This window comes from Mauremys reevesii, linkage group 6 (assembly GCF_016161935.1).
Source record: "Mauremys reevesii isolate NIE-2019 linkage group 6, ASM1616193v1, whole genome shotgun sequence".
In the NCBI taxonomy this organism is placed as follows: domain Eukaryota; kingdom Metazoa; phylum Chordata; order Testudines; family Geoemydidae; genus Mauremys; species Mauremys reevesii.
In genome coordinates this window covers 109,752,932-109,766,426 of record NC_052628.1, presented here as the reverse complement: position 1 = coordinate 109,766,426, position 13,495 = coordinate 109,752,932, and the positions used below count along the sequence as shown (strand labels likewise).

Below are 13,495 nucleotides of genomic sequence, written 5' to 3'. Positions count from 1 at the left end.
TACACTGAAATGTAAGTACAATATTTATATTCCAATTGATGTACTTTATAACTACATGGTAAAAATGAGAACGTCAGCAATTTTTCAGTAATAGTGTGGCTGTGGCACTTTTGTACTGTTGTGTCTGATTTCGTAAGCAAGGAGTTTTTAAGTGAGGTGTAACTTGGGGGTACGCAAGACAAGTCAGACTCCTAAAAGGGGTACAGTAGTCTGGAAAGGTTGAGAGCCACTGCGTTAAAGTGCAGCAGGCTAGTGCAAGGTAGATTTACATCCCAGCTTGCTGTGTTCTATCCAACCATACAGCCAAGCCCAGAGGAGAAAGTGCTGATAAAGTAGATTTCCGCTGCAAGCCAACTGCCTACAGCATAGTGCTTAGCCGCCTCTCATGGCCAAATCCTGCTATTCTTATTCGAGAGGAACTCCCGCTCCTTAGTGTGGCAAAACTCATGCAAAACTAACCCTTAAAGTCAATGGGATTTTTGCCCAACCTGTGACTGAAGGATTTAGCTCTCTGAGAACGCAATAAACACAGACAGGAAACAGCCTTTCTCTGTATCAGTGAAGATCCCCTGTGCTTCCTTGAAAAAATCCTTTGACTCCTGCCCCTCTCCTTGTAGGACTGACCTCTGCAGGAAGGAGATTTGCTGTGTAGGCAAAGGGGGATTGGGAAAAGGAGGCACCCGCAGGCGGCGAACACTGGAAATGGGAGGTGTAACTTACAGCGAATTCACTGCCAAAAGACTATTGACACAGAGTTATGGCTGCCCAGCGCTGCCTTGTGCCGTTCCAGAACAAGGAGTGTGGCTAAACTTAATCCTCCGCTAACCAGGAAATACAGAGTTAAAGTAATGTCTGTTCCACTGCAGCTCCACACACACGCTTTACCTCTGTGGAGACAGCAATTGCTCACGTAGATACTCGTGGTGCTCAGTACAACTCCACTTGAGCACAACTAATCCAAGGGTTGCACTATCCCTCACTAGACTGTGTCTAGCAGGACGGATCCAGGGAATACTGTAAGTGGTTAGCACAGCTCTCACCGTCACTTCCAGTGGCTGATAGCCCACGAGGGATGCCAAGAAGAAAATGGGTGGTGGGTATAAGAGGCCAACGGAGGCTAAGCTGCCCCAAACAGGATGCAGTGCACCATCCTCTGGAGGCCGAAAAGGTGCCCGGGCCATGGCCCCACCCGGGCTCAGCCCCGAGGCCCCACTCCCGCTTGTTCTCTTCCCTCGTGGGCCGGCCCACGCTGCTCCTCTTTCCATCCCCACTCTGCCTCTTCCCCCGAGGTCCCCCCTGCCCACTGCTCATGCCTCTCTGCCCTCTCTGGGAGGGGCGGGGGGGGCCCTTCATGGGATGGGGGGAAAGAAGGGAGGGTCTGGGGGGAGGGGGAAAAAGGCAGCAGGCGGAGGGCCTCAGGAAAGTGGGGAAAGGGCAGGGGGGAGCCTCGGGGAAGGGGCAGAGCAGGGCCTGGGGTGAAATGGGGGTGGTGTATGAGTGGGGCCTCGGGGGAGAATGCCGAGCAGAGGTAGGGGAGGGGCCATGGTTCAGGTGCTGGTGGCGCCCCCCCCCCCCTTCTAGGAAGCTTCCAGTGCTCACGCCCAACCTCCCGAAATGCGGGAGTCACGTGCTGCCCTGGGAATATAAAAGTACTTTGTACTTTCCTCGCAACCCTTTGCATATTGGTCCACCAAAACTCCTCCTTTGCAATGGCATTCACACACTGCCATGTACCCCGCCAGTCCTCTGTGCCATGCTATTGCTCCAGTTAGTGCTCAGTCAGCAGTAACTGGAAGAGATGGCTCAGAGGAATTCTCTGGCACTCAGCCCAGGTGCATGCCAATTTGCAGACCTAGAAAGCCTCTCTAATAATTGTTTTTAATCTTGCTGCCCCAGACACTAGCTGAGGCTAAAGTTGATCTGGTAATCTGTTTGGGGGAGATCAGTGCCATAGTTTGCAAAAATATCATAAGAATGGGATAAATGTAATGACAAGTCTTTTATTTCTTGGCACCAGACCTCTGGAACAGAACCCCTTGACTCAATAATCCAAAATTTGCACCCCTGGGCCCCGATAAGGCATGGCGGTTTGCAAGACAATGTGAGTATGCGTGGGGATGTGAGAGCACTTTGAAAAATTGCCTGATAACCTTCAAATATGGAGACCCTAGCTTTCCTTCAGAAGAGCAGTCACTCAGCGTAGCTGTGCCAGCCAGACCAACAGAGAGCTCTGAGGAAACAAAAAACCCAGCCACCTGTCTGAGAACTGGTTAATATTTATATAGTGCTTTGAACATGTAAAGTGCTATATAAATGCATCAACTATTTATTCATTAGTATTATGATGAAGCAATGCGAGAAACGGGGAAGGAAGGCAACAGCGGAAAGGTGGAAGGAAAAGAGCTTGTTAGGGTAGGAGTCTGGATTTTAGGGTTCCTTATTAACAACATGGTGTAATTAGGAGTTGGGAATGTTCAGCATCAAAACCAGATCCCCTTTGAATTCTGAGCATAGTAGGGATATAACAAGAGCAACACCAAGAGAGAGCTGGGTAAGTGAGTACCATGCAGGGTCCATCTAGTAGAGGAGTGGACTGGGAATCAAGGCCCAGAGACCTCCCTGGTGCTCTGGGTTACTTTGTCACTGTGCGGCCTATTTCGATCCCATATCCAGGCAGATTTCTTCCAGGAAGCATTCACTGATTCCTTCAATCCCTTCATGGAGCAGTAGGCATTGTACAGTGTTCCCTGCTCTGTATCACTTTCTGGATGCTTTGTTTTGACCCTATGATCCACCCGTGCCCTGTTCTTTCATTCTTTCCCCCTGGTATTAAGTTGATCTGTTTCTTTCTTTTGGCCCTGGTACTCTGTTGAGGTGGAGGTCTTTGCTGTTTTTATAGGGAGAGTTGCCTTGGAGGGCTGTGCTCAGCACCTGGGGACCAAGTAGGCTGGATTTCTCCACACTTCAAATACAATTAATTCCTTTCCTCCAAGGAGAAATCGGAGGCAGGAAGTAGCTGCTCAGGAAGCACTGGCAGAGAATTTCCTCTCTGGAAAGGGAAATTGGACATATCCCAAAAGAATTTTCAAATGGATTCAGGTAACGTGACTGTAGTGCCCAGTACAAAATCCTGCCCCACTGAAATCAAGGGCAAAACTCCCATTGCCTCCATTGCAGCCAGGATCACAATCTTAGTCTTATAGCTGTCAACAACCATTTTTTAAAAAGTTGTGCCCAGGCAACAGCTGGCACTAACTAATTACATGAAACTTTTGAAATATCCTTAAGGACGTGGGCAATGTCTGTGTGTACTTGGGGCCTACATGGACCTGCATTTCCTCCTGCACTGTGGACAGATAGAAAGAAGCCCCTCCTGAAGTGCTGAGCTGCTCCGGTGAGATGCTCAACACCCTCAGTTGCCCCTGAACTTCAGTGGGAGTTGAGAGCATTGAACACTCCCTGAACACTATCCAGTCTGAATCTAGGAGTGAAAGGGGAAAAAATAAACCCACAGAATAAGTTCTACCATCTTGAGATGCCACTCTCAGTGCAGACTAGAAACTTCTTATTTTTCTTAAATGAAAGCTTAGATTCTTGCACATAAGATAGCAGCTTGGAACAGATCTCATGATTAAAACACAGACATGGAAGTGTGGAGAGAGCTGGCTTAGATTCCTTGCTTTGCCACAAGCTTCCTGGGCAAGTCACTTAACCTTTCTGTGACTCGGTTTCCCCATCGGTAAAATGAGATGAGAGCGGGGTGTGGTGAGATTGACTTCATTTGTATTTGTATGTAAACTAAGTTAAGATCCTGGAGTGGAATTTGCAGAAATGCCAAGTATTATTATAGCGGTAATTTGATTGTTCCAATTACCACCCTCCTGCCTTGTAGTGGAGAACCCTTCTATCCAAGGAATCACTTCAATTCACACATCAAACCCTTTTATCATCATGGGTAAAAACAGAGTCATTAAATGGAGACTATAATGTAATAAATCCCAAAAGTTTAGGCTGGATTTATACAGGCCTTTGCTATTGTTGGGAAATTAAATTAGTTTTTATAGCGACCCACCTGGGGATATGAATATAAGCCAAATGGACACCCTAGCAACAGGATGGCTAGAATCTGTGCTTGGCCTTCAACCTCAGCATAGAGAGCATGGCACATTAGCAGGTAAATGTAGGACCTTCTGCTGTGTATTTGTTATATGACAATATGCAACTATGGGGTTTAAGACTAATTTAGAGTATATTGAAAACAGACAGCTCAGTTGGCCCAGGCATCAACCTCACGTCTTTCAAGACCCTTTAAAAAAATATTTCTTCCATGAAGCCCACAAAAGTGAGTTTGTCATCTAAAGTAAACCCCAGCCACTAAGTCTCCTGCACCTCTGGATTTCTCAGGGTGTCTATGTTTTAGATTGAAAGCTCTTTGGACTGTCTTTATTTTTGTGTATTGCACAGAAAAGAGTATATTGGCACTTTGGTGGCTCTAAACAAATTCATAGTAGTAGTAGTACTAAATCTGTTTAGAAACCAAGAAGTACATCATTTTGGCAATATTGTTAAAGAAAGTAATCAAACCTGACAGCTCCTCTAACAAATCTTTAAAATGAAATGCAGTATTTTATTTATTATTATAAGTGCAGTACTACATTAACTACTACTGAAATTTACAGTTATAATTTTGTTGGGCCTCACGAAGAAATGCACTAATTATGGACCCAATCCTGCCACACTTACTTATAAGAATAGAACAATCTTTCCTAATTGAGCTGGTTGAAAAATGGATCCAAATTTTCACAAAAAATTCATAAGAACATAATATAAGAACAGCTATACTGAGTCAGACCAAAGGTCCATCTAGCCCAGTATCCTTGTCTTCCGGCAGTGGCCAATGCCAGGTGCCCCAGAGGGAAGGAACAGAACAGGTAATCATCAAGTGATTCATTCCCTGTTGCTCATTCCCAGCTTCTGGCAAACAGAGGCCAGAGACACCATCCTGTTATTTTTGGGAGGGAGAGGAGAGTTATTGAAAGGTTACACAAATGCCTGTCTGCTTTACTTGGTCCTGCCTCAGCACATGGGGCTGGACTTGATGACTTCTCAAGATCCCTTCCAGCCCTAAATGTCTATGATTCTATGGTTGACAACATTTGAAATGTTGACTAAAAGTTTTGTCAAAATTTTCATTTTCAAAATTTCAGATCTCCTTAACTAGTGGGAGTGGCTGAAGTGAACTGTAAGAACTTCTGACATGAATAAGGGTTGCAGAATTGGGCCATAAGCACAGATTTGCACAGGTTCATGATAAACAGTTCTCCCTTCTTTTTTATTTTTAATTTAAAGTATTTGCTGAATATTATGGGCTCTGGTGTCCAGAGTCCATCTTATGGAATCCAAAGTCCACTGATGCCATGAAAAATGCTAAACATTTTTGGTGACTAAAAGATAACAATGACCAGGTACTTTCTCAGATGTAGTCAAATTCTTGCATCTGCATTCCATTCATAATTATCATAGAAATGTAGGGCTGGAAGGGACCTCGAGAAATGATCAAATCCAGCCCCCTGTGCTGAGGCAGGACCAAGCAAATGTAGGCCATCCCTGGCAGGTGTTTGTTCAACCTTTTTCTTAAAAACCTCCAATGATGGGGATTTCACAACCTCCCTTAGAAGACTATTCCCATGCTTAACTAACCTTATAGTTAGAAAGTTTTTCCTACTCTCTAACCTAAATCTCCCTTGCTGCAGATTAAGCCCATTACTTCTTGTCCTAGCTCTAGGCAATAGTGCCTAGCGCTTTTGATCAGATGATCTCAAAGCACTTCACAAAGATAAATAAATGTCATCATCTCCATTGCAGAGAGGGGGAAACCAAGGCAAAGTGACTTGTCTAAGGTCATCCAGCAAGCCATTGATAGAGTCAGGCTGAGAACCCCGCTGTTCAGAGTCCCCATCCAGTGCAGTAGCCGGAAGACCAAACTGCCTCCTACCAAACTAACTACCCCTTGAAAGCTCAGCCTCCGCAGAAAGACAAAGCTGATATATCATTGTAAATACATTATTATTGTTCAAGCCTGTCTCTGCCACTTAACAGCCAGAAATAATAAAATTAAAGCTATCACTGATAAATAGCGGTAAGGAACAAAACTTGAAGCCTCTGATTATAGTCAGTGGAAAGAGTCCCACTGATTTAAGAACTTATCATTTAAAATACAGACATCAGTTGATTCTCCTGTTCCGCTTTCTTCCTATTCATTCACCTACCCCAAGACAATTATGTGCCTGCTCTGTGTAAAGAATGGATCTCATATCCTGCGGATACCCAGACTCTGTGGACTGAGTATATCTCACACAACATTGAAGACTTCTTCTTGAAACAGGAGGAGCTTGGTGTTATCCTCTGTTGGGTTTTATAAGCTAACATGGTGGTAATGATAAAGATACCCTAGCAGAAGATGAGTTCTTCTACCAATAGTAAGGGAGGGATTTGGGTGGGAGCCTGAACCGTTAAACAGTATTTGCTTTGTGGTGAAAAGTGGATCAGCACTTTGCCATTGCTGACAGTCTCATTTTGAATCCAGCAATGAAGAAAGTTAAGGTGAATGATGTGTCACTTGTACATAGTGGGTCTGATTCTCATCTCATTTGCTCTGTAATTCAGAAGCAGCTCCCATAATGCTAATCCAGTTATTGTTGTGGTATGAAACCGACATAAGAGGAGAATCAATCCCTTGGCTTCCTATATACTTTAGTCTATTTTATTGGTCATCTGTGTAATCTCTTAAGATGATGGAAAAGCTAATTTAAATTGATTTTCAAAGAAACACTGCTATAAATTGAGATTCAGGCCCCACATTTCAGTTTCCTAAAAATAAAGGGATGGGAGTACAAAACCTAGAGAGAATACAAATGTTTTCACAACACGAAAAGAGAAAAGCCTAGGAAAACAGTTGTTTGATGCAAACACTGTTTTGCATTGTCAGAAAGGCAAACACAACAGCATTGTGCTGGTACAGGAGAACCAGAGAGAGACACTTACTGGAAACTGAAAGTGAAATTGACCCAGTCTAATAAAATGCAAAAAGTAAACAAACAGCATAAATGGTGAAAAGGAAAACCCATGATTGAAATTATTTCAGTTTTAAAAATGTACGGTTTTGTCATTAACTAGAGTTGACTGGATAAAGAAAAAACAGATTTGCAAATATGTTGGTGAATTATACAGCCTTTTCGGTGAGCTGGCTCTTTTCTCTGCCTTTGACCCTTATCTTGCAAATGTTAATGTATTTGCTGATTTTGGGACAGATTTATCAGACTTAACTGGAGGATGGGTATCAGACATGTATATTTAAAAAGTTACATGAGTTTTAACTGCTTCATCGCAGATCCTGCACTCCAGCCTGTCACTTTTCAGTGAGCTTCATTGTAATCACAATGAAAGTCTTCTGCGTGTGCACTGGCCTGGGAGACCCAAATTCAAGTCCCTGTTCTACTTGCTCCAGAGCACAGTTTTTCATCCCAGACCACTATGAATCAGAGGAGAACTTGACTATTCCATATCCCAGGCCCAGGCCCTAACCACCAAGCTATAATCAGTCTCTCTCTCTCTCTTTGACCCCAAACTCTCCTGATGAAAGTTTCATGGCAACTGATACATCCCTGCAAAACGTTTCAGCTTCGACAAATCAGCATTTTTTTTTTACCAAAATGTAATTTCAGTGACAATGTTCTGACTAGCTCTACTCATGACACAATATGTCCATCTCCTTCGGATTATCATGGGATCTCACGTCACCCTTGTGAATTTGATGGGTTCAGGCCTGGCCCAAGGCCTCTGTGCTCTAGCTATTCCCAGCTGCTGGAACTCCTCTTATTAGAATAGCCCTACTCTAACTTACACCAACCGCAGACACAGAGCAGCACTGTATAGCTACCAAGGTGACACAGAGCCACCTTTGCAACCCCTCAGGTTGTGCATTACGTCACATTTGCAAGGTTTTCTTTGCGCACATGTACCTAGAAAGTTAATAACAAACCCAAACCCACAATAGATTTTACAGCCAGAAGAGACCATTATGATCATCTAGATTGACCTCCTATATAAAATTACTGCTTTCCAGGTGGTCAGAGCATTTCATCCCATGCCTTCTGCATCAAGCCCATATCTTCTGGATTAGCTTTGACAAAGAGTTTAAATTCTGCAGAAACTGCTGGAGCCATTAGAAAAATACCAGGACACTGTGCCACCACCTGCTGTAACTAATCCAAGTGCTGCAGACAGAAAGAATTATTAGACACCATAACTCACCCACTCCTGGGGAGGAGGGACCAGAAACCCTGGCCCTGTTTCTCCTTTAGCAGATATTCCAGGTTAGAACTTTTTTCAAAATTTAGAGGTGCAACTAAAAAAACGTGATGAGAAACAGCACTCATTTGTCTTTTCATTTCCTTTAATTTCATTATGCCTCATTCTGCAGAACCTCTTGTATCCGAAGAAGTGGGTGTTCACCCACGAAAGCTCATGCTACAAAACATCTGTTAGTCTATAAGGTGCCACAGGATTCTTTGCTGCTTGTACAGTATGGTTTATATAGTTTTGGTATATGGTATAATATAGTTTTGGTATGTTTTGATTATAGTTGTTTAGCTTTACACACACACACACACACACAGAATTATAGTTATACTGTAAAGATGCTTTTGCTGCAAGCCTTTGAAGGTCAGTTTTCACCATATATGGATTGAAATAAAATAAGAAAAAATAACTCTACTAGTTTTAGGAACCCACTGGGTTCTCCCATCCCTAAGTTTTAGGAACCCTCTGGATTGTCTTATGCTTGGTAGGAAGCAAAACTTCACCAATGTTGCTCATCCTAGTAGTCTGAAAATTCATAAGCTTCCCACCCGCAATAGTTGGCAAAATGTATTCAAACATGTTTTTAATTGCTGTTGACTTTTCCAGGCTCACGGCTGTTAAAATGAGGCTCAGACACTACCATTGCTGAAGCCCAGTGTGAGAGACTGTAAATAGGTTCCCAGTCTGGTTCAGAATCCTGCTACCAGGCCAAGGACAAGTTATATTGTTTATTCCTAACAACATCCCTGCTTGGTCCTTTAAAGTGAATATGAGAGCACTGAAAACTGCTCCCATTCTGAATGAAACTGAGAGGGACTCAAGCCATGAAGTTGGGAATTGAATCCAAACTTCCATAAATGTCGGGGAGTGGGGGTGGATCCAGGGCTTTGGTTCAGCCCATCGTGATGCTACGGGCCACGTGCAAAGTGTAGAACAGAACCTCCACGGAAGGTAGGCGTGTTCACATTCCTAGCATTAAACCTGTCCCTTTTGTCAGTACGATGGAGATGTACTTTGGATTGTGTACTGTCGGAGAGAGGCTTTAATTATATTATATCGCACTTCAGCCACGTCTTTGGGAATCAAGTCTTTTGGCTGTGGATGCTGATGAAGTAAAGGAAATTACAGGGCATGTAATGTAACCAGGAGTCAAGCCCAGAGGGATGGTCCCCACCTTGGAACAAGGGTGGAGTACATTTTCGCCTACCCAGCAGCACGCCCACAAAAGCCCACAACTATTTGGGACAAGGTTAAGTCAGTTCACAGTCTGCCAATGGCATTGACTTTAATGTCTCCCCTGCTCAGGGAATGTCAATACTGCTTTCCTGAACTCCGCCTGTTCTATCTAGAGGAAAGGGGGTTAGCATTGTCTTCCACCGCTCGCCCCAGGAAACATGATATCACACTTGAACAAAAGCGGGAAAGCTGACAGATCTATTGAGATGGGTGTGACTACAATACACACCTAACTGGTCAAGTCCTGTGGAAAGGGTTGTGACTGGCAGCTCTTCAATGCCGAACTCAAACGAGCGCACTGTCTATGTTTATTGCTAATCTGTGAAGCTTGCTTTTGTTTCTCACACATTCCTATGACTTCATGGATTTTGCTTGCTTCCTGTAGCAATCAGGTATACACTGTGAGCTGGCCTTAAGGAAGGGAGACCCAGGGGAGATTTGACTCTGAGACAAGGGTGTAGTGTTGTCCCATTCAGTTCAAGTTAACAAAGCTCTCTTTTTTATCTTCTGTATGTAACACTCAGTGCATAGCCTATCTGCCTCTAAAGTGAAAAGTCAGTACTGATCTGAGAGTTAAATAGGATGCAGTGCTATCCATCTACAACAAGCAAGCAACCCACACCACAAAAGAGGAATACACACTATACAACCTAATGCAGCAATAATTATATAACAATACACACACACTCACCACATTTTATGTAAACTTTTTGGCCTGCATATAGCCACAGACCTTTCCAGATACTAAAAAAACCCTCAAAACCCCAAACCTTTTTGTTGACCATTCATCGTACTTCTGAACATTTTTGTGACCCATAAAGATCAAGAGATTGTAGAACAAGTTCTATTTCAGTGAACAATTCTGTTTTCTTTTGTTACTACTGTCTGTCTCTTACTGTAGCAGCCTGCAGCTATGTAGCAGATTACATTTTATCTAGAGATGGCCTGGAGCCAGAAAAATTAGATCTGAAGCTATACTTTCAGGGATGAATAAAAATCTGGGGTGCGGGTTGGAGGCCCCTCTCTAGGTTTATCAGGTTTATGCTTTGTATCTTACATTGAGGAGATTGCCTAGAAACAGATCAGATGGAGACATAGTGGTGTGAGCATACACATCAATGCTGAGAGAGAACCACATGGAAAGAAGATAATACTCAGAACAATTAGTATTTGAGTAAAGCATCTCTGACCCTTAAGGCTCTTAATGCTATGAAATAAACTTTGCATTAATAAAATCATAAATATACATTTACCAGTTATGGGAAATCCGTACCTAAGAATTAGTACTTTTTAGACAAGCAAATGATGTCTGGTAATAATATTGTTGACTCAGACTTGTTTTTAAACAGTATTTGCAATGAACCAATCTGTTGTATTTAATGCATATTATTCAAACTTCAATGTACAATATGTGTCGAGACTCAGCAGCTGAAAGAGACTAGCTAAAAATAGATAGAACACATATCTGATTTTTACCGGTTAGCGTGTGTTTCACCTCTATATTTGTGAGGTGGACAGTAAGAGTCAACATTTACAACAGATTTTACAAAAAAAAAAAAAATGTGTGGTGATCATTTCCAAGCAACTGGCTCAGAGAAAAAGTTGACTGGCTCTGCAGAGAAATCCACACTGTAGCATTTGTAAGTGTGAACAAACAGCAGGTAGATTAAAAAGGATTTAGCTACAGATCCCAAACACATTCAGCCACCCTCTGACAAAGAATCAGGGCATAATCCTGCTTTCTTCACCCAAAGTGAGAGATCCTTACTCATGCAAATAATCCCACTGAAGTCAATGTGAGAATTATACTAGTAGGGATACCTCAGCGGAGTGTGGATTTTAGGATCAGACACTTTTGTCTGTACATTGCGTGAGAAACAGTAAAGCCGCGGCACCTCGACAATGCTAGCTCAGTAACTAACGCAAAGTCTTACCTGAAATCATCAGGCTGAATCCACAGAGAATTAAATGTGCTAAAGAGTCCATGCTTTCCAAAATACCTCCATCCAGTTTCCACAGCAGCTCATGGGGTTAGGATTATCCTTTCAGTGGGGTAGACCTTGGTTACTCTTCCCTTGCATGGTATGAGGACTCTTGTTTACAAGTCAGAGGCAAGAAATTGCAGTGGTGGAGTGGGCTATAACAGTCTCATTGCTGTCTGAGTACAGGGAGTTTAAGTTCCTTTTTCCTGTTTCCTTTGTAGATTAGGATGGGAAAGGCAGGATCTTAAAGGCATTTTGTATCAACAGGACTGTGAGGCGCTGCAAACCCTGTCCATCTAGCAATACATCATAACACTTATCTGGGGCTGTTGGAGAGGCAGGGGATTGCTCTCAGAGAACCGGCAACGGGTCATGGTCAGCAATGTCAGGAACAATAGTGGCATCCTCCAATAGGCGGAATAGGGCAAATAACAAGCTCTCCATCTATGTACAGCATGTGGAAATTGTCATCCCAGCCTCTGCTCGAACTACAGATCTGCTAATTGCTCCAGAGATCACTTTACGCTTCAGCACTTCAGGGAAGGGCTTTCGGGAGGCAAAAGTCTTTTCATTTATTTATTTAATCCACTCAGAAGGCGCTTACGGCAAGGCATCTACAATACAAACATTAAGGAGAATCCTAACAAAACAACATGTCAAATCCAATAAAGACCAAAGCCTAGAGCTCTCCAGCAAACAACCCCTTTACCTAATGTATTTTACTGGAAATTATTATTTTTTCATTCCAAGACTGGAAACAGACTCAGAGATTTGATGTAATAATAAATCACAACAATATTTGTTTTGACTTCAGTGGAACCTAAATGCCACAGCACTCGAGGGACCTGGGAGCAAAGTTAACAGCACAAAAATAAACAAGATAAAAACCTAGAAAGTAAAACCACACGAATAGAGGAAAATGAATCATACAAGTGGAGAGGCAGCACTCAGACAAATCAATATAATTGCAAATAAAGGGCAATCTTATTTACAACCACTTGACTAAAAATATACCCAGGTGATTGTATTAGAAGACACTGTCGTCTTGCCAAGATGCCAACACCCAGAATGACACTTCAAGGAGAACAGAGAAATCAGTTCTCAACCTCCTCTGGAAAGTGAGTTACGGGGCTGACTGCCTGGCTATGGTGAAAGAATGACAGGAGACATTAGGTTTAATCAGGCCACAACTTTATTATTAAATAGATGTCTGGGACTAACCTGGTGGCTAAAATGTGCAGTGCACGTGCAAAATGTATGTCCCTCCAGCAGATCCACTGCCGGAACCCTCCAATTCCAGCCAATTTTTTTCGGGGGGGCGGGGAGGAGGCTTCCACAGCTGCCCCCCCATTTATCCAGATCCCTCCAGCAATTTCCTTGCCATGATCTTACCGACCACGCCCCCTGGTAGGAGGGGTTACAGTGGACTATAATGATGCGGGGGTTGGCTCCCTCCTGTACCAATCATAGGAGTCCCCAACTGCCCCCGGCTTGCTCAATTATCAAGCATCTCTCCTTAATTCCTTTTCCAAGCCATTTTTCTGTTCTTTTGTGCCTTAATTTATGGAGCATCTGCACTGAACATCTGCCACAAGGATGCACCAATGGCTGCCTCCTCCCCACACCCAGCCGGGTTCCCAGACATCTCCCAATGCCCTCTTTTATATCAGCCAAAAATATGGCAGCGCCTGAGTCTGACAGGTGCATGCCATCCTCCTGAAATAACTCTGGTGCCCCATAGAATATGCCAGGATGTGAAATTACTGTCCCCTCCAAGGGCAACAAGAATTTGGCAACTTCCCTGTTCACATACTTCCCTGTACACATACTTCTTGGTCCACCCTGGTGGGGTTCATGGCTCCCCACCAGAGCCTGCGCTGAAGCATATCCAACCAGACAATGTTAACGCCTGGAAA

The 13,495-nt window shown here is 43.4% G+C and overlaps 1 protein-coding gene across 6 annotated transcripts in view; it reads right to left on the bottom strand.

The window, feature by feature from the left end:
• Positions 1 to 11,751, bottom strand: part of TEK (TEK receptor tyrosine kinase) — a 59,738-nt gene extending 47,987 nt beyond the window's left edge. For all 6 annotated transcript variants that reach the window (XM_039545294.1, XM_039545297.1, XM_039545296.1 and 3 more), the window contains exon 1: positions 11,532 to 11,751. In XM_039545294.1, coding sequence (XP_039401228.1) covers positions 11,532 to 11,583 — 52 coding nt within the window. In that variant the 5' untranslated portion in view covers positions 11,584 to 11,751. The remainder of the gene's footprint in view (positions 1 to 11,531) is intronic.
• Positions 11,752 to 13,495: the final 1,744 nt, after the last annotated feature.